At 50.4% G+C, this 25,498-nt stretch overlaps 1 protein-coding gene across 6 annotated transcripts in view; it reads left to right on the top strand.

The window, feature by feature from the left end:
- Nucleotides 1–25,498, top strand: part of PXDN (peroxidasin) — a 98,150-nt gene that overhangs the window by 18,927 nt on the left and 53,725 nt on the right. For 3 of the 6 annotated variants that reach the window (XM_053588128.1, XM_053588130.1, XM_053588129.1), the window contains exons 2-4: nucleotides 17,738–17,809; nucleotides 18,670–18,741; nucleotides 22,563–22,634. In XM_053588128.1, coding sequence (XP_053444103.1) covers nucleotides 17,738–17,809; nucleotides 18,670–18,741; nucleotides 22,563–22,634 — 216 coding nt within the window. Of the gene's footprint in view, nucleotides 1–16,573; nucleotides 16,589–16,816; nucleotides 16,835–17,737; nucleotides 17,810–18,669; nucleotides 18,742–22,562; nucleotides 22,635–25,498 lie in introns of those variants that run through there. The other 3 variants (XM_053588132.1, XM_053588131.1, XM_053588126.1) reach the window with 3 other exon arrangements.

Here is a 25,498-nt window from a genome sequence, read left to right as displayed (position 1 = left end):
GTTTAGGACTTAGCACTTTTAGATGAGTTTCTATTCCTTGGGCCTCAAATAATCTGGAAGCACACTTGATTTCTTTCTTTCTTTTTTTTTTTTTTTTTGGCCGGGGCTGGGTTTGAACCCACCACCTCTGGCATATGGGACCGGTGCCCTACTCCTTGAGCCACAGGCACCACCCTGATTTCTTTCTTTTAAAGCTTAAAAAAAAAAAGAGAGAGAGAGAGAGAGAAATCCCTCTCTTCTTCTTTCTTTATTATTAGGTAATTAAGGAAGACCCATCTTTTTGAAAAAGATGTTTATAGTAGTTTAAGTTAGGAACCATTTGTAATCCTGCAGCCCACAATTGTCGGGTCATGTAAGTGTCGTTTCCCCGCGCACCTGTTCGCCCAGTCCTGTGTCCTGTGATTACTCACCGCAGGGAGGTCCCTGTGTCTTCTACTTAGCCCCCCCTCCCACCCGCCTGCTTCATTCCCGGGGTGTTTCTCTCGTGGTGAGACCACCTTGGTGTGACGGATATCTTTCCTATGGTCACCTAGCCCCTTACCCCTCCCTGCCCACCCCCGAGGTGGGTAGACACGGTCCTTAGCAGGACTCGCTGTATACCTACTGGGTAGTTGCTGTCTCAAGGAATTTTCACTACAGACTGCCGGGTAGGCGCTGCAGTGAGCCCCATCCAGGTAAAGGAGCAAACCAGGTCATGGGTAAAGCTGGGGCCCCCTCGCAGGGTTGTGGGGCACAGCAGGACCCCACCCAGGCAGCCTGGCCCAGGGCCCGTCCTCAGACCAGGCTGTGGTCCCTCCACGTGGACATGCCCTATTTCCAGTAGTCCCCCCAGCAGGGTAGAGGCTCTGTGAACTTTGTGTGTGGACTTGGCTGGGACAGCACCCTGCTGGGGCACAGGCTCTGCCCTAGGGAGCCATGGGGAAAGCCATCCCCTGTCCCTACTGGGCTTCCTCTTTGGAAGAGTCCCCAAGGCTGGCGGCTGAGGGGACAAGGGTAAGATGGTGCCTGACATGATGGAACAGCATGAAGTGTAGGTGAGAGGTACCCTCGGTGGCTGAGCAGTGCAGCCTCAGCTCACGTTTGTATCCCAGGGATTAAGACTGCAGCCACGGCAGTAGCTCCTTTGCGTTTGAGCTCAACTCTGCCCAGTGCTTGCCTTTGCAGGGACCTTGCTTATGGTCAGCGTTTCCTAGATGTCCCCTGGCAAGCCATCTATGGGGCACATTCATTGGGGCTGGGGCTTTGTCCATGGTCATTAAAGTTCCCCTTTTACGCCAGTCTTGGTGGGTTGCTGTAGAACAATAAATTGTGACATGTGGATTAATATCAGCCTGAAGACTGACAGTGTTACAAGAGAAAGAAGGAATTGGAGAGGCCTGACTGCCCAGCAGTCCTGGTGATGCTGACTTCTGGATTCTTGGAGGTCTTTACAGAGGCCCTTGGTGCTCTGCTCCTGATGATCTGGATCCAGGTCTCTCCACATGTCCCCTGCCCTCTGCACTCTGACCTGCTGGCTAGTGACCATCCTGGGAACTACTCTCTGCACCCACCAGGAATTCTGTGTTTAAACCCTTGGAAGCCTGTGTATTAGGGTTTGGAAGGATTGGGAGGTGCAGGGAGCAGGTGTGAGGGCAGAGGAGGCTGGGAGTGAGTGTGGAAGACTAGTGTGGAGGTTAGTAGAGTGGGTTAATGCAGTAGGTTAGTGTACAAGGTTAGTAGAGTAGGTTAGTGTAGTAGGTTGGTGAGTCGGTTAGCATACTAGAAGGTTAATGTGGTAGGTTAGTAGAGTGTTAGTGTGGTAGGTTAGTGTAGATTAATAGAGTAGGTTAGCGTAATAATAGGTTAGTAGAATAGGTTAATGTAGTAGGTTAGTAGCATAGGTTAGGTTAGTAGAGTGGGTTAATGTAGATTAATAGAGTAGATTAGTGTGGTAGGTTAGCATAGTAGTAGGTAGTATGATAGGTTAGTGCGGTAGGTTAGTAGTGTAGATTATTGTGGTAAGTAAGTAGAGAAGGTTAGTAGAGCAAGTTATTGTGGTAAGTTAGTAGAGTAGGTTAGTGTGGTAGATTGGTAGAGAAGGTTAGTATGGTAGGTTAGTAGAGTGGGTTAGTGTGGTTGTTGGTGTGGTAGGTTAGTAGAGTGGATTAGGGTGGTGGGTTGGTGAGGAAGGTTAGTAGAATGGGCTAGTGTGGTGGGTTAACTTGGTAGGTTAATACAGTTGGTTAGTGTGGTAGGTTAGTAGAGTGGGTTAGTGTGGTTGGTTGGTGTGGTAGGTTAGTAGAGTGGTTTAGTGTGGTGAGTTGGTGTGGTAGGTTAGTAGAGTGGGTTAGGGTGGTGGGTTGGTGTGGTAGGTTAGTAGAGTGGGTTAGGGTGGTGGGTTAGTGTGGTAGGTTAGTAGAGTGGGTTAGTGTGGTTGGTTGGTGTGGTAGGTTAGTAGAGTGGGTTAGTGTGGTGAATTGGTGTGGTAGGTTAGTAGAGTGGGTTAGGGTGGTGGGTTGGTGTGGTAGGTTAGTAGAGTGGGTTAGTGTGGTAAATTAATAGAGTAGGTTAGTGTGGTGGGTTAATTTGGTAGGTTAGTAGAGTGGGTTAGTGTGGTGGGTTGGTGTGGTAGGTTAGTAGAGTGGGTTAGCGTGGTAGGTAGTAGGTTAGTGTGATAAGTTAATGTGATGGGTTAGTAGAGTGGGTTAGCGTGGTGGGTTGACGTGGTAAGTTAGTAGAGTGGGTTAGTGTGGTGGGTTGGTGTGGTAGGTTAGTAGAGTGGGTTAGTGTGGTGAGTTGGTATGGTAGGTTAACAGGGTGGGTTAGCGTGGTGGGTTGGTGTGGTAGGTTAACAGAGTGGGTTTGTGTGGTGGGTTGGTGTGGTAAGTTAGTAGAGTGGGTTAGCATGGTGGGTTGGTGCGGTAGGTTAGTAGAGTGGGTTAGCGTGGTGAGTTGGTATGGTAGTTAGTAGAGTGGGTTAGTGTGGTGAGTTGGTATGGTAGGTTAGTAGAGTGGGTTAGTGTGGTGAGTTGGTATGGTAGGTTAACAGAGTGGGTTAGTGTGGTGAGTTGGTGTGGTAAGTTAGTAGAGTGGGTTAGTAGGGTAGGTTGGTGAGTGGAGCACATCAGTGTCCTGGGTCGTTAATTCACAGACCATGGGCTTCCAGCGCTGAAATCAGCTATTTTATGATACCCTTCTGCATTTATTAGATGACCACCTTCTCTGTATAAGGACTTTCCCACATCAACAATTTGGAGACCTGATTTTCCCTCCCCAAGAGGAATTTATAAAGATTCATGCACATGTGAATACTTTTCCTGTTGGTATGTGGATCCATTGTTCCTGGTCGATTGGTTACCAGTCAGGAAAGCTGCTGAGGCCAGTTGAATCAGATCGCCCCGGGCTAGAGGGTTTGAACCAACTGGCAGAGTGGGGAACAAAGAGGCCTTGACTAGTGCACTGAGGGCTGTGGAATCCGTGCCTGTCAGACTTTCCAGCGGCCAGTTTGGGTATTAACCTATTGTCAGGGGAAGGACAATAATCCACCAGCCAAGCGTGAGGGACGTTCCACATGCCCATGTGTTCTAGACAATAAATTTGGAATGCTTTTGGCATCTTAAGGAGATGATTACATAAAAATCTAACCCATTTTTCCCCCAGTACATGCATTGCAGCTGAGTTAAAGGAATGTTGAGGGCTGCCGTTCTCAGACGCACTTGGCGGAGGGTCTCCAGGATGTGGGTACTGCTCTGTGAGCCCTGGGGTGTTGGAGGCGCCTGCGCATGGTGGCTCCTTCACTGAGGCAGTGCCACCACTTATCTGCACCTGCGTCCTGTTTCCACAACAGGAAGGTGCGTGTCCTTTCTCACAGAAGCAGGACTTCCCACTTGGATCTTTTGGGATTTCATCTGCATGATTCAGCCAGGAACTGGCGCCCACCGATTTGCTGTTTTCTTGGCTATTTCCAGTTAGAAAGATGTCAGCCTGTGGTGTTTGCACTGACACCCTAGTTGGAAATGGCGGATTTCACGCTCACCTGAGCAGTTGTTTTATGGTCCCGTCTTCCCCTCGATCACAGCACTGTCCCTGTTCTTAACCACAGGGGCTTCCTGGCTGGAACACAGTGGCCGGGAAGGAAGTCTTTAGGCATGTGGTTCTGGCTAATTTTTTTGTCTGGAAAGCAGGAAAAAATGCTGCTGTTATTTTTAACACCCATGCAAGAAGTTTTGGGTATTATTTTTCCCCCGGAAGAAACAATATGTACATGAACAAACAGGTCTCAGTTGTTTATGTGTAAGGCAGAGGGGGAGGCTTTGCACATGTCTGAGAGCTGGGCTCGCAGCAGCGTCCATTTGGTGAGATAAAGTGTATTTATGGGAGAGTCTGACTCTCGCAAGTGTGCAGCAGGTGGGAGCTATTCTTACGTGCCTCTGTCCTTGGGCCTGACAGCACCACTTCTGGAAACCTGTTCCATAAATATATAAACAAGAATTGAGATGGTATGTATAGGAGGCCAGGGCTCCTGACTCTCAGGGCTCGCTGGGATCTGTGGATGGTGTGTGCACTACTAATCCAGGTAGCTGAAGGCTGAGATTTGGCATCTGTGTACCGATGGTCTGAGTTAGCTCAGGTGGTCTTGATGGGTACAGGGCAGGGAGGGGCTTCAAACAACACTGTTTTCTCCCAGTCCTGGGGACTAGAAGTTCAAGGTCTGAGTGTGCTCGGACTCTGGTGAGGGCCTCAGATTTGCAGACAATGTAGATCGTAGCCCTTCTCGCTGTGCTCTCATGTCCCACCATGAGGGCCGCTCTCTCAGGATTGCACTAGAGCTGGTGACCTGCTAATGCCATCACAGTGGGAGTTAGGACTCAAGCACACTAACTGGGGGGATGCCAATGTTCAGTCCATAGCCCAGAATATGTTCAGATGTGTGTACCGGTGTGCTGCTTCTGTGTAAGAGAGGGGGACAGATACACACACACACACATTTGCACTCTCCAGCAGCACGTCTGGTTCTGTGGCTTGACTTTGTGACACCGTGAAGCCGTCCTTGGGGCTGTGCACTGGTGACCCTCAGGCCCAAGCCTTCGTCTGTCCAGTGCACACTGCGTGAGCTGCCTCTGCGGTCTGCTCGGGCATTGTTCTCTGGTCCTTCCTCAACCTTGGCCTCAGCTACACTGTTCCTGGCCACACACCTCACAGGGCAGCAGGTCTGTGTCACCTGTGGGCAGCCTGGCCCCCTCACGGAACCACAAGTGTTCTCAAGGTGCCTGCACCTGTGGCACCAGCATTACCCCAGAGCTTGGTGGAACTGCAGTGGGCAGCAGTGAGGACGCCACGGTCAGAGGGGCTGGGCTGCCAGGGAGGCAGGGACGGCGATGAACCTGGGCTCCCAGGGGAAGAGCCAGCCGTGAGCTCTGCCCAGAGGTGAGTCCGTGGCTGCTGACTGGGTTGGAGGACCCGTGGGATGGGGACACTGCAGGTCTGTACTTTGGGGTCCATCCTCAAAGTGCTGTACTGGGCAAAACCCACACATGTGCACCAGTGCCCAGTGGACCCAGCCAGGTGGATAAGATTTGATATGGCCCCCGTGACTTAGTCCCCATAGGAAATTAGGTGAGCGCAGCCAATGCCGACGAGACATCAGCCTATTCTGGAAGTTGAGTATGGCCAACGCCTTGGAGAGGAGACTTGGGGGAGGTTGGAAGAGTTAGTTCTGGGAGCCCTCTGGGTCCTGCTCTGCAGCTCAGGTGGGGGTGCTGGGTGGGAGACTGACTAACCTCCTGCCTCCTCGCCTGCCCTTTGATTCTCCTCACACCTCGTGCAGGAGGTTTGAGGGTCACTCTGGGTTCTGGAGGTTCCCCAGGAGGAGGCTGGTGCGTGGGGCAGAGCACGGGTGGGAGTGAGCGTGGGGCCCTCAGTTGCTCAGGCTGTCTCAGGGCTGATTGGTGGCCACAGCAGGAGTCACTGCCCTGACATGAGAACTTGAACGTGCTTCTCTTTAAACCCATGAGCCTCGTCGGCTAAACCAGCAGTGGTGTCTGTTCCCGCAGGACAGTGCAGAGACAGGGATGAGGGAGATGAGGGGGTTGAGGGGAACCAGGGTGAGACCATCCTGGATTCGCGGGCCAGGATGCTGGCTGAGGACGAGCGAGCCCGCAGCAAACCCTGGCCCCCGTCACTCAGCTGTGGGGAGACAATCTCAGGAGCCCGCAGCCTGTGCCAGCCTGGGCGTGTCCCCTTGCTCCTGCCACAAAGCTTATGTTCCGACAGAGGTGGCTCTGCCTGTGGTCACTTGGTGCGTTCGCCCTCTAGCTCTGCATTTAGACCCGCACAGGAGCTGCCTCAGACGTAGGCTTCTTGTCCCCTCCAGAGTCACCGGGGAGGACTTGGGGGTCTTGCTTCATGCGCTCCAGGAAGTCAGAGCCCGGAGCCTGTGGTGTTCAGGCCTCTTCTTTTATTCTCTCTGGGCAGTTCTGTTAAATTTTGGAAGACTTTTGGCAATATTGTACTTCTAAAAATCTGAGTGAAAAAGTTTGGCGAGAACTGGGCTGTATGGGTTTCTATTTATACAGAAGACAAACGTATGCACGTTTGAAGCGTAATTGCTTTTTTGATTGATATATTTGACAATTTGAATGTAGAAAGGCTCAGACAAACCTCTGGGCTAATTAACTGTGCATCCTGAGCTTAGGCTGTATTTCTAGTGGGGCAGGTGAAGCCGAAGACCCAGCAGGAGGCCTCAGCTCCACTGCTTGTGGTGGGACAGCGTCACCTACTTACTCTCCAGAGGACCTGTGAGGGCCCAAAGGCAGGCCTGTGACCCAGCGGGTGCACCACTGACCTAGGATGTGCCAGGGAAGCCCTACCCTGCAGGGAGAGCACTGTATTCCAGCAGATGCGCTCTCCAAATTCACGGAGTAACATCTGAGGAGTGGGGTATCTCTGGGTTTCACTGGAGCCCAGGTGCCTGCTGAGGCGGATGAGAGCCTAGGTCCAGTCAGGTCTGAGAGTATGATCTGACTGAGGCCTGGAGACCCCAGAGAAGCTGGGCCAGGGAAGAAGTGGCCTTGCATCATGGACCACAGCTGTAGGCGTACCCTGACAGGGAGCCCCAAGTACCAGGGATGGAAGGGGAGCTACAGTGGACAGAGGACAACTCGCTGTGGCTCGCACTGTATGCGAGAAGCCTTTGGAAGGGCTGGCCACAGGAGGCCAGGAGCACCAGCACAACAATAGTCAGTGGGGGACTCTGTGGCCAGAGTGGTCAGGACCATGGGCACAGAGCCCCAGCAGACCTCAGAGCTGAGGAAAGGCAGGGCTGCATCCCGGGTCCTGGGGGCTACTCCCTGCATCCCGAGTCACAGGGTACACACATGGCCTATCTTCTACACTCATCCCTCCCACTCTAGCCATCCTGGAAGGAGAGTTTTGGTAGGGCAGGTCTGTTTGGGTGAACTGGCACATCCTGACTCTGCAGCAGGGGCAGTCCCAGGGTGCTGAGATTGTGGACACCTGTGTGTTCTCCCCGGTGGGTGGTGCCAGGCTACACCTGGGTGGTGGCGGCATTGCTGTTGACTTTTTCCTCTGTGTTTTAGTTGGTGCTCTCGAGTCCCTCATGCATTACCTCACTACCTCCTCAGACTGTGTGAATCAATAATGTGTCATTTGCTCTTCTGTAATATGATGACTGGTTCCCAAGAAATGTCATGTGGTGGCATCTGTGAACTGTGCCACGCCGCTCTCCTCTCTCCTCCTGGAGCAGCTGCTCCACAGGTCCACGCAGCCCTACTGGGCCTGCCCAGGTGGAGACCTGTGGGCCAAGAGGGGACGCAGCCAGAGCAGGGACCAGGATGGAGCAGGACGGTGGGCAGCCCCACTCCTGCCACCTGGCATGGCGAGGTCAGTCCTCACCCTGCTTGAGCCCTGACTGTTTGTCCTGGCTGCAGATGTGTGTGATGTTTCAGGATCCTGCCCTTACACGGCCCCTTACGCTTCCAGGGATATAGGCCCAGTGTCTGTAGCCAGCAGGCAGACATGACCTGATTGACGCAATTGATATCATTAAACTGTTTCAGTGGGTGTCTTGCTTTCTTCAGGCTGCGGTGACCAAGTCCCGTAAACAACAGAAATGTATTCCTCTCAGTACAGGAGGCTGAAGCCAAGTTTAAGGCACTGTGGATTTGGGGTCTGGTGAGGACCTGCTCTCTGGTTGGCAGGCGGCGCCTTCTTATTGTGCCCTCAGGGCAGGAAGGTCAAGGGAGCTCTCTGGGTCCCTTTATGAGGGTCCTGACCCCATAACCTCAGGACCTCCTGGAGGCCTCACTTCCTAACCTCATCACCTTGGGGGCGAGGATTCAACATATGAATTTTGGGGAACTCAACAATGTTCAGTCTGGGGTACTGGGAACTCAGGGAGCTATAAGGCCTGGAGTGGCCGAGTCAGGTGTCCTCAGGCTGGGACAGAATTTGGGTTGGGCTGGGGTACCAGCGGGGTGGAGGGCTGAGGCCCACACATTTCTTAAGGGGCAACTGGTGTTCTCAGCAATGGTCCTTAGAATTGCAGGGCCCAGAGTTTATAATATTCTTAAAAATGTTTTTTAGAAAGAAAATTCCATATAGATAATGTGGGCGGTTAACTAAGATTGTTAAAAGCCATCACAGGGCCCACTTTGTAAGCTTCACAGCGGGTTTGCAGGCAGCCGAGGCCCCTGAGCTGCTTTGCTGCTATGGGGTCAAGATTTTAATTCTGTTTCAGCAAATTTATTGTTTTTAAGAAATTCATTCATAAAGTGCGTTTTCAAGTTCTGCTTTATAGTTAGAAAGCCTAAATACTTCCAAGCAGATCATCTTGGTTTCCCCAAACCATCACTGTACTTGTTGGCAGGAAGCCTCTTTCACATTCTGACTCTTTTTATAAGCCCGAAGGTGGTTCCCAGACTGGGGCTCCCTGTGCTCCACTGCCAAAGATTTGCAGAAACACGTGGAAAAACCGAGAGCAGGAATCAGCATTCCTGGTGGCTTAGTGTCCATGTCTGGGCAGCCGGGTCCACTTTCCCACACACATGTGGTGCTTGGGAGGAGTCCACTGGGCAGAAGGCAGATGGTCATCTTAGGGAAGGAGGGGCCAGCACCACCAGACCCCTGCGGAGGGACTGTGCACCCCCTCAGTCACCCAATGGAGGGCTGGTGCGGAGACTGCATAGGGCTGAGGGGGTGGCGGTGGGGGGGTCAGGTCTGACAGGGTAGGTGAGTGGCCTGTGTGGAGGCTCGGGTGACTGGGATGGCAGCAGCCACGTTGTGGGAGTCCTGGAAACAGGATTTGTGGGGAACATCTGGGATGGTGGAAGCTACGTTGGGGGAGTCCAGGAAACAGGATTTGTGGGGAATATCTGGGATGGTGGAAGCTACTTTGGGGGAGTCTGGGAAACAGGATTTGTGGCGAACATCTGGGCTTTGGTCTGTAGCTTGTGCCTTGGCGCCCCGCCAGTACTTCACTCTCTGTGCTCAGCCCGGGTGAGGTGACGCGCATGGTGGGGACCCCCTTTTTCCCATAATGGCATTTTATTTTAAAGCATTCATAATATTTGGAGTAGAGTGTGAAATGCGTTTGTAAGCACTATGTGTATTTTAAGGTAAAATGCCAGATTTCAAAAAGGGATCAGCCTGTATAGGTTGGTCTGGACCTCCCTGCAGACGGACGTCAGGTCTGGGCTCCTGTCTAGCCCCCAAGTCCTCCAGCTGCAAAGGGCACAGGGTGTTGTGGTCAGGGGCACTGGTGCTTACCTGGCAGGGCCCAGCCGTCAGGACGATGCGCCTGCCTCAAAGCAGCAGGAGCGGGGACACAGCTAGGAAAACTATCACTGGATTAAAATCCTACACACTAGGACATCGTTCCAGGGCTCTGCAGCACCATTATAATTTTATTCCTCAAATAAAGGATGAGATTAGAGTTAGGTTGGAGAAAAAACTTTCTCACAAAAGTTACTTTTATACTCTTAGGGAATTTATTTTCATTGTGTGCTTTGAAATTATGGAATCTTCTAACATATTATGGAATCTAAAATTATGGAATCTTGTACGTTTCCCAGCGTGGAGAAAAAATCTCATCAACTCTAGTCCTGTGGATTTTCTGTATCTCAGAGCAATTGATGAATTTACTTCTTCAATAGCAGACATTAAAAACTCATAATTTTATGTGAAAACAATATGCTTCATCATCCTCAAACACTTTCGGAGGCTGAAAAGGCAGCGTTGTGAGTGGCGTGTTTAGTCCTTCCAGGAGATGGAACATGCCTGGGGCTGCGTGTCAACGTGGCTTTATCCAGCTGGTGCTGTCTGTGCAGCTGTCCCTCCAGGGAGAGGCTTTAGCTGAGCGACTGCGGACAGCTCAGCACCTCCCACACACACAGATATGCAGGCAGGCGGGCAGGAGCTGAGTGGGGAGGCCCAGCTGAGGCCCCTTGGGCCGAGCTTTATCCTGCTGTGGGCTCTCCTTGGTGTGTCAGGGGCAGTGCTGGCCCTCCCTGGCTGAGCTTTCTCTGCTGTCTGCCCTGGGCTGATTTCTTTAGCATGTCCCCAGTTCTGCCAGCCAGGCCTCTCTCTCTGCCCACGCTCCCTAAGGGATCTTGTCAGGGCAACACCCTGTGTGCCAGCAGCTGTTAGGCTCACACTCACTTGTGGGACATCTCTGAGCCCCAGGCCTGCCATGTGCACCTGGCACGTCCATGGCGGTCTCACTGGTATCTCAAGCTCCGGTCCCTGGATGGAGCATTTAGGGCCCTCCACCCCATTCCACATTCTCTCTTCCAAAGTTCAGACTCCCCTGTTCACAGAGAGAGCCTTGACATTCACCAGCAGTGGGGGTGAGGGTGGCAGCAGGAGCCTATCCCTCTGCCACCTTCTGATTCTCCCCCAGAACAGAGTCCTCTGGGGCCACCTCGGAGCAGCCCCCAACTCCTCAGGGCTCCCGCTCCCCGGGGAGCCACCTGCAGCCTCTGTGTCAGGTGTGCAGGTGAAAGGGGCTGTCACGTCCTGATTACAGGCGTGTGTCCAGAGGCATCTCTGGAGAGGATCATCTGCATGCTCTGAACAAGTCTCCAGTGTTGGCTCTAAACGGCCTCCTTTAGTATGAAAAATTGAGATGATTTCAGGCAAACAATGATAAAAATCTGCCAGGTCTGGTTTTGGAGGGTTGTTTGTCAGACTCTCCCACGGATGTAAATCCCGGCTGCTCTGCGGTCGCAGCAAGAATTGAACTGACTCAGCGTCTCCCAGTGGGGGCAGGTGCTGGTGCTCCCAGACGGTGCTGTAGGAGGGGGCATTGACCTCTGTCACTCTGACCTCCAGAACCAGTGATGTCTTCTTTACACATCACCGCTCAGACTCAGAGTGGTTTCAGAGCCTTGGCTTGTTTCTCCTGTGCTGGAGAACTCTTGTCCCCAACCAGGGCTCCTTTGCGGGTCTGCAGCTGTGTGCTTGGGTGGGAACTGTGCAGGGTGGGAGCAGGCTTGGGTTGGGGGCGTGCACCGGTGGGGAACATGCAACACCACCCGTGTTGAAATTCTGTGAGGGCCGAAACATGAGGTTGACGGTGCACCTAGCCTCAAGGTGGTTTGTAACTCGTGATCCAAATGGGATAAAAAGATTTAGGTAATATGTGAAGATGCCCAAAATAATTTTTTAAAAATCCAGGCTGGATAAAGACGGTAACCACAAAAACACACTGAAAGGCCTTGTTTGCAGGGACATGTCTGCAAGTCATCTGTCGTCCAGTGTCCATGGGAAACACAGCCCCAGATATGGAATAAAATGCAAGGTTCTAGTCAACATATCAGAAAAGTAACTTTTCTCTGGTGTTGATAGTCTGGTATGATTTAATTTTAATTACATCATCAAAATACTATTGATTCTCAAACCAAACAGTATATTATGCAATTTTGAATTTGTTGACAAATTATTCTTAATTTTTTTTATTCAAAAATAAAACTCGGTCAGGCAAGGTGTCTCAACGCCTGTAATCCTGGCAGTTTGGGAAGCTGAGGAGGGAGGATTGCTTGAGGCTGGGATTTTGAGACCAGACAGAGCAACATAGCGAGTCCTTATGCCTGTAGTCCCAGCTACCGGGGAGGCTGAGCCAGGAGGATCTCTAGAGCCCAGGAGTTTGAAGCTGCAGTGAACTATGATGATACCCACTGCATGTCAGCCTGGCTGACAGAATGAGACCCTGTCTCAAGATAAAATAAGATAAAAGTGTCACTTTTGTAAATGGGAAAAGTTGACTGTCTTGTTTTAAAAATCAGTATTATTGGGCGGCACCCATAGCTCAATGGGTAGGGTGACGGCCACATACACCGAGGCTGGCCAGTTCGAACCCAAATCAGGCAGGCTAAAACAACAACGACAAGTGCAACAACAACAACAACAAATAGGTGGGTGTTGTGGCAGGTGCCTATGGCCCCAGCTTAAGCCCAAGCATTTGAGGTTGCTGTGAGCTGTGATGCCACAGCACTCTACCCAAGGTGACATAGTGAGACTGTCTCAAAAAAAAAAAAAAAAAGAAATCAGCATTATTGAAGAAGAGTATACTAGAATGAACTTTCTAAAAGGGTTTCTGAAGACTTCCTTTTTTATTCATTTTAACTTTTTCTGTGACTAAATAAGCATCACTGAGTGGTTTGTGTGTTTCTGTTACTGCGACAGGGGAACTCAAGCCACAAAATCCCCAGAGGGAATTAGGTTAAAACTTGGATCTCCAAGTTTCCTTTTTGTTCTAACTTTTAATTATACTGTGGTTCTGAATTGTGATTGTAATAATTGAGTATAAACCTGTACTCTGATGCTTCTTTCCAAACTGCAATTCTTTTTTTTTTTTTTTTTGTAGAGACAGAGTCTCACTGTACTGCCCTCGGGTAGAGAGCTGTGGCGTCACACGGCTCACAGCAACCTCTAACTCTTGGGCTTACGCTATTCTCTTGCCTCAGCCTCCCGAGCAGCTGGGACTACAGGCGCCCGCCACAATGCCCGGCTATATTTTTGTTTTTGTTGCAGTTTGGCCGGGGCTGGATTTGAACCCGCCACCTTCGGCATATGGGGCCGGCGCCCTACTCACTGAGCCACAGGCGCCACCCCCAAACTGCAATTCTTGACAGTACATATATTTTTTTCGTCCTGGTAGTTTTTTTGGTTCCAGTAAGATTTTGGAATAATGGAAACGCTAAAACCAAAGCAAAACAAAACACCTTGAAACTCCTTGTGCTAGAGTCTGCTAGCTTTTCAGACATAAAATATAAACAGGCCTGGGTTCTGTCTCTGGGAGCCTCATGTGTGACGATTGTTCCTGGCTGTTCCTCAGACCCAGGGCCCTGAGCAGTCAGCGCAGGTGTCTCTACCCCAGCGCTGTACCGGACCGCTGCTGGGAGGGGCAGCTGAGAGTCCAGGAGGATCTGCCTTCAGGTTCTCTCACATCCAGCAGGAGCAGCTGGTGCTGAGAAGGGCCCTGGGAGATTCCCACTGCTTGGCCAGCCCTATTGCTGACGGGCTGACTTGAGATAAATGGAGTCTTACTTTCTAAATCCTTATTTTCGAGTCAAGGAACTTGTTCCCACCTGGTTCTCCACCATTTCCCTTTCCCTCCCTCAGCGGCCACCTCACTGTGCCCATGCTTATTCCTTAGCTGTCCTGTGACGCAGCCACCCAAGGATGAGGGCAGACCCTGAAGTAGGCTGTGACCTTGCCCTGGAGCTGCCCCTGCTGGGGCTTGTGACAGTTGCCCTGTACATACTGAGGCTCTCCACGTGGAGACAACCCAGTCCAGAGGTCCCCGTTCCTGGTGAGGAATGAATGGGCGAGGCCCACTGGAATCGCAGGTGGCGTCCACCGGGGATATCAAGAGAGTTTCGAGGTTCACGAAGCACCTTGCAAACAGACACTCCTTTCCACCTGTGACCTTTTCATGGCTGCTCGTGTACACCCATCTCCGGTTTAGAACTTTGAGTTTCAGGGAGCGCCGTGGAGGAGTGTCCAGGTGGGGGGCTGGGCTCCAGCACCAGGCTCATGGTGCCCACCTAGTGACCACTCTTGTGTCCCTGACTGGCAGTGATCACACAGTGCTTGTTGGGAGAAGTTGTGCTACCGGCTACCGAGGGCAGATGACCAGGCTGCTGTCAGCAGCCAGCGGTGTCATGCACTGGGCAGGTGCCACAGTGAGACTGTGGGTGGGAACCCCGGGAAAGGGCCTGGACAATTTCTTAAAGTGCTCTTCAATTTTTAAAGTTCAAATTCATTTTTTTCCCCAGTTAAGATTTGTGGAAATATTTATTACAAAAAGTGCTAATTTTACTTGTCGGATAACTGAGTGTTTTGTAGGTGTGGCTGGCCTCTATGGGCAGCTCTCTATGGTTGAGGGTTTTGTCTGCGCAGACATTATTTACAAGTTACAGAGGGACTACGGCGTATCTTGAATTTAAGCACTAACTGGAGAGTTAAGGTGCCTGCCTTCAATGTAAGCTTCATGTCAGGCTCAGCGGAGAAGCGGAGAAAAGGCAGAGAAGATGAGCAGGGGCCCTCGTGTGCATGTGAGTCCGGCCATGTCTGGGCCCACCACGCTCTCATGCAGACCGTGATGTGTGTCTGTCATGTCACCAGCACTGCTGAAGGACCGTGGTCTTCAGATGTTACCTTGCCTCTGAGCCCCCTCAAGGGCTTGTAAGACTCCAGTACTGGGGCCCACCCCCAAGTTTCTGATTCTGTAGATGTGGGGGGCCCTGAATTTGCCTTCCTGACAAACCCCCAGGTGATGCTGTCCCTGGGGGCACAGCCCTTCTGTGCTCAGGCATCAGAGCAGAGCAGCCCTGCAGGTGGCCACATGAACTTGGGGCTCACATCCGAAATGACCACGGGCGTCTTCTCTTCTCTGCTCTTTGGGGTCTGATCCCCTGGGCGTGTCTCTGGGTTGGAGCCACACGGACCTGACTTCCCACTCCTTCCCTTGCTCAGGAGATGTTGGTCTCTAAGGCGGCTCTGGAGTTCCCAGAAGTGATGTGTGTGCAGCCCATGGCCTGTGTTTAGGTCAGAGCTGATGATGACACAGTTGCACAGTGAAATGGGCTGAGTCAGTAAAATGCTGCAGGTCTTTACAAACGGCTCAGTCGAGAGGTCTTTGTAATAATTAAAACAAATTATGGTTTTAAGAAACATAGACCTATATTTTAAGTCAGCTCAAACAGAGTCTGGTTTGGTGACGGTTTTTCTGTGCTATCAGACAAAAATTAAAGACACACGCACAGAGGGACGCCTGCCTGTGCGGACACTGAGTACGTCCGTGCTTGTCCTCTGTTCTTCAGATGAGATGTCTGGTGTAGCTTCCAAGCCCACTTCCTTCTCTGTAGTTCAGTGTGTTAAGTCCATGCCCTGAGGTTTTCCTTTCAGCTATTGTATTGTTCAGTTCTGGAATTTTGATTAGTTTTTTTTTTTTTTTTTTAAATCATGTCATTTTTCTCTGCTCGACTTCCCCCATTGTTGAAGAGGGGATGCTCTGTCTGACCTTCTTAGCAGGTGTCCTTCTCAGGCTGTCTGGCAAGGGCACGGACTGGCTGTTCTCTTTGTGGACGGGCCGTGAAGTGACCTTTTAGCTTAGGACAGTGCCGGCCGCCAGCAGGATGATGAGCCCCATATATGCAACTTAAAATTTTCCAGTAGTTTCACAAAGAAAACTAGAAACAGGTTAATTGTAATACCACTTTATTTAACTCTGCAGGCCAGACATTCATCCTCAGCTTGTGATCACTGACCTTCATTAACAGCACCTTCAAATTCTGTTCCTTCGTTAGGAAGCTCCCTGCTGGCTGCGTGTCTGGTGCTCAGCTGTGCTGCGGGGGGCGGGGGGGCTCTCTAGTGGATGTTGTTCTGGAACCTTCTGTGCAGCCTACAGGGGTTTAAGTTCTCTGTCACCAAGTCCCCATCTGTCTGGTTTCTAGCTTCCAGAGTGCTGTTGCCGTAGTCCTCCTCTGAGGGCTGTGCGTGGGCCAAAGGGTGCCCACCGTCCTGCACTCTGGAGACCAAGTCGCTTCTTGCGAGGAAAGTCCAGTTTCTGCTGTGAGCTGTGGCTCCTTGGCTCAGCCAGGAGGACGTTTTTCTGCCTGTTCAAATGCTGCCAGAGCCCCATGTTTGCTGTGTCTGTGGTGAGAGTGTCTTTCCAGGCATTTGTAATTCATACTGAAGTCTTAGCTAGTCAGGGTCTTTCCTTATAAATAATTGGTCCGTGTCTTACAAGTGGACTGGTTAATCTGTGAAAATCTGTGATGACCTTCCTTCTGGCGTCCCTCTCTCCACCAGGGTGTGTTTCTATTAGCCACTCCCACAGGGAAGTAAGTTGACATCTCATTAACTTAACAGCAAACACATGGGTGCAGGAGCAGGGGATTGTGGAAGGGTGAGGGGCCACCCTTCCTCCTCCCTCCGGGGACTCGCCCAAGGCAAGGCCGTGGGGGGAGGGGGGACGGTGTCCACTTCGGACTGGGGCTGCACACAGCCGGCAGCAGTGACTCACAGTCTTTGAGAAGCTTCTTATTGAACCACAAGCTAGAACCAATTCCATAAATCACTGGCAGTGAGTACATTGGCTCAGAATAATCAGGTTCCTTAGAAGATAATGTTTTCAGAGTTCAGTGAGTGTCACAAGACACCCAGGGACCTTATTTTAACTTGAAGACTTCTGTGAAGAAGGCCTGATCTCCAAATAGGTCACATCCTGCCTCCCTGAAGTGGGGACGGCAGCTGCGAATTTGGGGGAGAGCATCTTCAGCCCAGAAGGGCTGGATCTGTGAGTCATGAAGCTGTGGTCTAAGACTATTTGGTAAAGAAAATGGGCTTTCTATTTATTTTCAAGTTTTTCACATGTGTTACATTTTTAGTTTTTAATTCTGAATGGACGTGTGGCTTCTAAGAACGTATGTCCCTGCCAGTCTTCTCTTCCCATCTTGCCTGGGATCTGTGCCCCCCAAGGGGTATCCTCACCTCTCAGGGCCTTTCCCCTGGTCTTCCCCCCCTCCCCCAGGGCCTCCTCCCCCCAGGGCCTCCTCCCCCAGGGCCTTTCCCTGCACCCCAGGGCCTCCAGCCACCCCAGGACTTCCTCCCGCCCCTCCCCTTTCTCAGCCTACCCCCCCAGCATTAGCTCTAGGGGGCTGAAAACCGAAGCTTTCTTCTGCAGCCCCACAGCCCCAGGGCTCTCAGTCTCTTCTGGGCTGTCCGGGAAACCTAGAGTAATCAGTTTGGAACCCCTTCAATTGAAACCCATGTGGAGGTGTCCTTTGTGGGGTTTGGGGCATTGTCTGCTCATCACTGAGGTGACGTCTGGATGTCACTGATGAACTGTGAGCATTGGAGCTCACGCTCAGTGTCCCTTTCACACGCTGTGCTGGGACTGTATCTGGACACATGAAAATTTAGGCTGTGCCTACTGACAGGACTCCGTGTGTGGGCCAGAGTTGGGTGTGTAGGGAGCTACCCTATGTTTATCCCCCACAGCGACTGTGTGAGTGCATTTCTGTGACCTGGTGCCCTCGTTTTGTCATTGTGATCAATATCTGTATAGTTATTAGCCGCAGAAGATAGGATCCACCCGAGGAGTGAACTGAGCCATATGACTTTTTAAATTCTTCATTGTCATTTTGAAACTGACTTTTGAGGAATAATAGCAAAGGCCTAGCAATTTGGAGGTATTTTTTCACATATTAATGCTTTTCTCCTCTCTCTACAGAGATCTTCGCTTTAACAGAATTAGAGAGATCCAGCCAGGAGCCTTCAGGCGGCTGAGAAACTTGAACACACTGTAAGTTGATTCTTGGGCTGTGGGTGACATGCTCAGCACAGTCAGTGGGTGCGAGTGGGTGTGAGGTGGAGGGTGAGGGAGGAATGTGTGTGAGGACTGCCTTTCTGCCAGCCAGGCTGGCCCCTCATCTCCACATGGGTAACTCACCCTACCCTCAACTCAGTGGCTCCTGAGCCCCTTCACTTCTCCCACTGCGAGGCTGGGCACGTGGAATGTCTCCCAAGCTCAGGGTGGACTCGGCCAGACCTGCACCGGCGCTTAGAGCCCAAGGGGTGGGCATGCGGGGGTAGGATGGAAGTCCCAGGGGCCGCAGCAGACCCCAGGCTGTTTTCCGAGTGCCTGTGGTGGGAAGCTGTCTTCTTCTGCAGCCTGACTGGATGTTTGTCCTGATGTGTGACTGACGAGCCACCTGTCAGCCATGTGACCTAGAGGGCAGGTGACCCGCCTTCTCCGCACTCCGGGTCCTTGTCTGGGCCCAGGGACGATGTGGTGGCCTCAGGACAGTCCTGCTCCTGAGGTTGCCTCCACATGGGCCCAGTTCCTGGCTAAGGCAGAGAGGCTGAGAGAAGCAGGATGAAGCCACAGATCTTCCTTTTCTCAGGAGGGGAAGAATGTTTTCTCTGTTTTATAGAACAGTGAAAACACGTGGAATGATATGGACACTCCTTATTTGAGCACACTTGCAATCATAATGGTTAAGCACTAACATTATTTATTGTGTTAATTTAGCACTTAAAACTGTTGATAGTAAATTCCATAGCTTCCTCATTTTATGACCTTTTTCAAGGCTGTAGGAACATTTTCCCTTAATGCTTTTGAAGTAAGTGCGTTTAAATTCTTACTGAGTCCCCTTGTCACAGGCTTCTCAACAATAATCAGATCAAGAGGATACCCAGTGGAGCCTTCGAGGACTTGGAAAACTTAAAATATCTGTAAGTTAACCATCAGTTCTTTAACCCAAGAGCTTATGTTGTCTATGTTTAGATTATTTAAATATAGAACAAAATGCTACACTACTTTGTCAATTACTGTAAGTGTATCCACCTAAAGAGGTTTTTTGTTCAGAAGGTGAGTAAAAGTTTGGGTGAAATTTCTTTAAATGGACTGTCATTATAAAGTGCTACATTATATGATTTTTTTCCTAAGCCTTAAGTAAAATAGGTTGAATAAAATTAAGATGCAAGGCCTCTGAAAATGATCCTGGGAGTGATCCTGGTGCTGCTAGGCCTGGACGTCCCCATATTCAGACGCCAGTGTGGACGGCTGACCTATGAGCACAGAACACTCTGTCCCAAGTTGCTTTCCCAGCCGTGGGTGAAATGTAAAATGTAAGTTACTAATCCCTTTGGAATGTCACTGATTCTGGCAAATTTTCTTGCCCTCCTCCACTCTTATTTTACTGGGGGGGGGGGTGTTGTAGTTAAATTTTATTTTCAAACATTTATTTAACACTTAAAGCTTTTGCTTATTGAAGTCAGTTGTTTGGGTTAGAAAATGAGCTCCCTGAGATTTGCTGGTTTACCATCCTTCACGGCACTTATTTTAAAATTGAAAAGGATTAAGAAGAACGCTCAGATATGTTCCTGCCTCTATCAATGAGTGTGTCCTGGGCTTTCGGCCAATTATTCTTACTTTTAGGACATATACAACTTTCCAAAGAAAGCCATTTTTTAAATAAGGGACTTATATCAGTTATTATTATCAAAAGTTTCTGTCATAACAACCTGAACAGTTTTAAAGTATGTCGATTTTTTTCAAAAGTCATCTTGCTAGCGTGGGTCATAGTCTGAAATCTGTTGATTTCAGCTGTGCCATTGCTTCTTAATTATGGAACTTTTTCTATGAAGTTATTTGAAAGTGTTATAGGACATTCCCCCCCCACCCCTTTTTGGCATACATGCTATGTTAATTTGAAATTCTGTATGAGTATTACTAAGCCTGCACCTCATTTTAAAAATGAGAGATAAGGCTTCTATTTATTCTTTGAGTTTTTGTTTGTTTTTCTTACCCCTTTATTTATTGTTTTGGTATTTTAAGTACAGTGGAAGTTCCGGAAGAAAGCTTTTTGTTTCCTGCAAAGTGGACTGAGCTGGCTGGAGGCCAGCATTTGGGGGTTGTGCACAAGTGTGTGTTGAGGTCCTATTCTATTTTGAATTCCTTAAGAACACCTTACCGTGCACTCTGCAGTGTCTGCCCTTCCGTAGTTTGGCATCCTCTTTTCCACTGAGACATCTCTTTCCAGGCTGTCTCACCAGAGCCTCTCTTCCCATTACTTTCATCGTACGTAATACGTCCGTGGTGCCCCAGCAGAGGACAGCACAGGGCCCGAGGGGGGGACTCGGTAGCAGGGGACAGCACAGGACCCGAGGGGGGACTTGGCACCAGGGGACAGCACAGGACCTGAGGGGACAGCACAGGACCCGAGGTGGGGACTCTGCAGCCTGGCGGTGCAGAGGGAGGTGGGTGCTGACTCAGAGTCCAGCTAAGCTGGGAGTTGGCTGTGCAGACAGAGGCCTGGGTGACCCCTTAATCCAGCTGTTGTCTGTTCCCAGCTTCCTGCTATAGATTCCTCAGAGTTCATTGGTAGAGAACATTGGGACACACACGGATTTAGGAAACTTTGTTAATAGTGCAATTGAAACACTTAAGAATTCTCTTGGTTTATTGATTCAGCCTTGTATATTTAGTTAGTACAAAAGTTCATTTTTTAAAAATTTATTTATTATTAAATCATAGCTGTGTATATTAATGCAATCATGGGGCACCATACACTGGTTTTATAGACCACTTGACATATTTTCATCACACTGGTTAACATTTTCTTAGTTATTGTGTTGAGACATTTACGCTCTGCATCCAGTAAGTTGAGTAGTTCTTATTTCCTGGGACTCTAATTACTGGGTCCATAGTTACCTAATGATGAAATCATTATTGAGATAGAATTGACAATCAAAGGATAAACTCAGTGATGTTGTAGAAAATTTATCATTAGAGCATGATGAATAGCCAGTTATTCTTATAAAAACAATGTTCCCATGTCTTTATAAACACAGGTGTATACATAGTCACTGGATTCAGTTTTGTGTATTCTTAACTTCCTGTGATTTTTTTTTTTTTAAGTGTGTGCAAAGTGATATTTGCTTTGATATGTTGGTTCTGGTTTATTTGTAAGAAATGAGCCCAAAAACCTCCCTTCTCAGAGGTCACAGTAACAGTTCTCACCCGAGCAGCAGTTACGAAGGACTGGGCTGTGTCCCAAGAGCTTATTACAATTTTATGAAAGAAGACACTGAGGCACAGAGGGGTTGAGTGACCTCGTACTCAAGGCAGGATGCAACCCTGGGCAGTTGGAGGAGTAACGACCTTGCCAGGCCTCTGCCGGGGGCCGTGGCTGGTCAGAGTTAGGGCTTACAGGCACGTACGTATTCTTCATGAGGTCACCTCATCAGATCTGCGTGGAGGGAAGAGATCAGATCCACTCAGATGGATTCTGACAATTAAGGATAGCAGAGCAGGTGCTGTTAAACCGTGTCCTGCACCAAACATTAATTAGTATACAATAAGACACTTTGTCCTTCTATAAATGAAATACAAAATATTACAGGCATTAAGACAAAATGTGTTGCTTATTTAGTGGATTAGGTAGGTAAAATCCAGCCACTCAGTAATCAGTTTGAAGAGAAGTTTTGGCCAGAAGTCGAAATGTGGGAAAGTGTGGCTTTTGACTTAGCCATCCACCTACATCAGAGATGGAGCCAGGTGGGTCCTGAGCAAGGCCATGGCAGGTGTCTCTACACCCAGGTGCAGACACCACTTGTAGTTCACATGTTCTTGGGGGTCACCAGAGATTGGCTGCCATAGTCCTGTGTTTTGAAGAAACTTGGCTGGACACAGGGCATGTCCAAGTTGGAAGGACCCAACATACAGAACTGCGTGGCTTTTTCTGCAATAGTGGTGTTTTTGTGTGGAAGTCTGCAGGCTTTTCTGTAGCGTACTGGGCAGGGCAAATCTGAAGTTCTGCAGCTGTGGGGTCTTTGTTGTGACAACTCAGTTCTGACATACAGCACAGACAGTGCCTAAGGTGTGAGTGTGGTCACTGTGCAACAGAACTTCATTTGTGGACACTGAAATTTCAGGTCCATATACTTATGTGTCCCAAAATAGGATTCCTCTTTTGAAAGTTTCAGCCACTCTAAACTGTTAAAACCTTTCTTAGCTTGTAGACCACACAAAAACAGGTGTTGGGCCAATTAAGCAACTCTTGTATACCTGGGCTACTGCTGTTTATAAGGAGGGGACTCTGGGTGGTAATTCAGAACATGCTCGGTGGGGTCACCTCGTCGGCTCCCAAGTTGTGTCTGGATATTTCAGAACTCTCTCAGTAGCAGTTATAGAGTTTTATAATCAATGCATTTTCCATGTTTGTGGGGAAATGGTTCTATTCTCTTCAGGCTTTTGAAGCAAATGTGTTGTCAAATATTTTTAGCTGTAGTCCAAGAACCTGTTTTTATCTGACAACACGCAGTGACGGTCTGAACACTTCTGGCATGGACCTACCGCTTTTGGTCCACCTGAGATTAAGGGAAAGGAACCCGTCAGGAGGGGACTGTACTTGCTGTGTAAATGTTTTGTTTGCATTCTAATACGGTCATTAGTTGAAAAACCATGTCCATGTGTGAGTTTAATTCTTCTTTTCCGTCTGGAGTTGTGCCCTCGTGTCTGTGTGCTAACACTCCCATGTTTCTTGTTTCAGCTATTTGTACAAGAATGAGATCCAGTCAATTGACAGGGAGGCATTTAAGGGACTTGCCTCTCTAGAGCAACTGTAAGTGCCCCTCTCTTCTGCGCTTCCGTCTCTCCATCCCGCCTGCCTTTTTGCCTCTCGCAGGGAAGAGTGGACTGAGTCTGCTGTTTGCATGATGCATGTCCATGCTGGTGGGCTGCAGGGAGGAGGCGCCTGACAGCCGACAGCAGCGATGGGCTGGGTTCCCCGTGTCCCTGGCCTCCCCCTCAGCCCAGCTGCCCACCGCCGGCCGTACACACCGGCTGGGTTTCTTCCACAGCGGTGCCAGGCCCTGTGTCCGGGGCTTAGGATACCAAGAATGATGAGATGGATCGATTGACTTTCCGCATCACAGTGTGAATTAGGTCAGATGGGCTCGCCTAGTGGAGCACATGGCCTTTTGTGGCAGAGGTGTCCCGGTCCCCTGGGACGAGGGGGCTGTTGGCATCGCATACAGGTTCCTTTCTGTGACTGCAAACACATGTGGTTCACCCTCTTCCATCGTAATGCCCTAACTTTGGAGAAAACCGCACTGTTGTTCCCGGCACTCCAGTTAGCGTGTGTAGCGAGTCACTGAGTGGCGTTTCGTTGGCCGCATAGGAAGCAGAGCTTTGCTGTGAAGTCAGATGTTGACTTTTTGGTGGGGAATCCTGATCAAAGGAGGCTTGTCCTGGTGTGTTTGCTGGGCCACTCATGTCTCTCTGGATGGTCCAGTTCCCGAGGAGTCCAGGGAGGCCTTATCGTTCTGGGAACATGGATGGAGAACAGCTGTCTGCTGTGACACGTGGGACATTCCTGCTGCAGCTGTGTGTGTTTTCCTGTGTCCTTGGTTGACTGGGCACAGAACTGATTCTGGGAATTTGAGGCAGGGCTGAGAGAGGACCCACTCGGGAACCCTGTGTTGTGTGGGCCCACGGGATGCTCCTGTTTTTCAGTGTTTATTTGTTCCTGTGAGAGTGGCTTCCCCACGCTGAGTGCGTGGATTTGGGAGCAAATTCTGTTAAGGCCTGTGTAACCTCTGCTTCAGAGAGAACTGAAGGACATGAGACCTTGCATGATGCCCCCACACAGGGAGAGTTTACAGAGAGCAGGTGCCCTCACATGGCGTGTTCTGTGTGGTGGGGACAGCACCTTCGTCACCACAGACAGCCCTGGAATCCACACTGCGCCCCCTACGCCCCCCACCACCACCTGGCCTCAGAGGCGGAGAGTCGAGTGTCATCTTTAAGGAAGAGAGGAGCAGAATGAGGGCTGGCATCTGTGCATTAATTTCCCAGTGTTTTTTTTTTCCTGGAATGTTCTGACGGTTGGGGGAGAGTCTCTGCTGGTAGCGTTGGTTCCATTCAGTGACTGTCTGGTGCACCAAGGAAACTCAGGTCCTCAGGAGGGAGATGTGTGTGTCCTCCAAGAGCAGGTCACACATGCCCACCAATGCCTGCCGAAGTATGGGTGTCTTGGGAGGGGGTTCTTGCTGGGTCTGTGCTGTCTGCATCCCCGTCCCAGGGGCTCCCCTCCAGAGTGAAGGGGACCTGCCTCCCATCAGCTGACCCCCATCTCCTCTGGTTCACACGGGCCCTGGGAGCTGTGGGCTCCTCTTAGAAACACCCGTGGCCAGAGCATGGGCTCCAGTCCCTCTGTGCCTTCAGGGTGCTAGGGAGTCACTGCCTGTTGTAGGTCCTCAGCTTCCTCAGCCACTCAAGGAGGGTAAGTGACACTGGACTGCCTGCCCCCTCCCCCCCCGCCCCGTCCAGGGTTCTGCAGAGCCCTGGCAGTACCTTCCTAGCACCTTTCCAGGCAGACCTGAATCTGTGCTCGGCCTCTTGGCAATTGCACTGAATTAGGGGAAGGGCTTTCAAGAGGACCTGCTCTGAGCTGGGGCTTATGTACCCCTTGTCATAACTTAGGAGGTTATGCCTACAGAGGTACAGCCTCTGTACCTCCTCCCTGCTGCTAATAGGTCACATGCCTAGACCAGGTGCCAAATGGGTCCTGAAGAGCCATCTGGTGCTGCCTGTTGGGACCTTTCATGGAACACGTCTTCCTTCCGCTCTTGTGCTGCCCATCCCCTGCCGAGGGCACTGGGCACAGACCTACCCCAGGAGGGGCCCCAGTGCCCAGACTCAGGCATGTGAATGGATTTTATCCCAGGAGCTGGCCTGGCAGGACAGGCCATTGCAGTCGATTCTCTGTGCCCTGGAAGTGACAATAATCTCAAGAAGTTAATGAAAGTGACAGGATTCGGAAGCACCTCCTTGTTGGATTCATGGTAGAGACTGCAGCTGCAATATCAGTTCTGTCCCTAGAGCTGACCTCTGGCGTCTCCAGCAGTGGTCAGTGTAAATGTGTGCTTATCCCTGTGGGGCCATCCTGGTCACCCCCCTCACCAGGGCGGGAGGCCCTCCCTGCAGAAGCACCATGAGTGCCTTACTTGAGAGAAAAAGAACACCACTGTGCAAAGTGAGAAGATTAGTATTCTGAAATATCAGAAAGGTTAGTTACACCAGTCACGTGTGGTAAGTCAGGGCAGCAAGGAGACGTGAATGGAGAGCAGCGGAGACGCTGGATGTTCTGTTGCTATTCCTCCAGGAAACAGGTGTCTTTCTGCACTCGGTGCTTCTTGGAAGCTGTTCTGTCGCTGTGTGTCTGCAGCAGGCTCACTGTCAAGGTGACACCTGCCCAGATCCACAGGGATCCATCGAGGGAGGGCATTTGTGACTTGTGTGTGTGCTGCTAGTAAGATGATGTTTTCGTTCTGTTTAGTTTCAAGATCCCTGTATTTGAGAGTGGAGGCAGCAGGGCTGGGCGGGTCCCTCTGCCCTGTGGGTCTGAATCAAACTCCGTCTGTCCCACGTCCACACCAGGCAGTTGTAGAAACGTGTGTGCCCAGTTTTCAGATGTACTTAATT

Source organism: Nycticebus coucang, chromosome 4 (genome assembly GCF_027406575.1).
Source record: "Nycticebus coucang isolate mNycCou1 chromosome 4, mNycCou1.pri, whole genome shotgun sequence".
In the NCBI taxonomy this organism is placed as follows: Eukaryota; Metazoa; Chordata; class Mammalia; order Primates; family Lorisidae; genus Nycticebus; species Nycticebus coucang.
The sequence above is the reverse complement of the archived record's forward strand: the minus strand, read 5'-3'. Positions and strand labels throughout refer to the sequence as shown.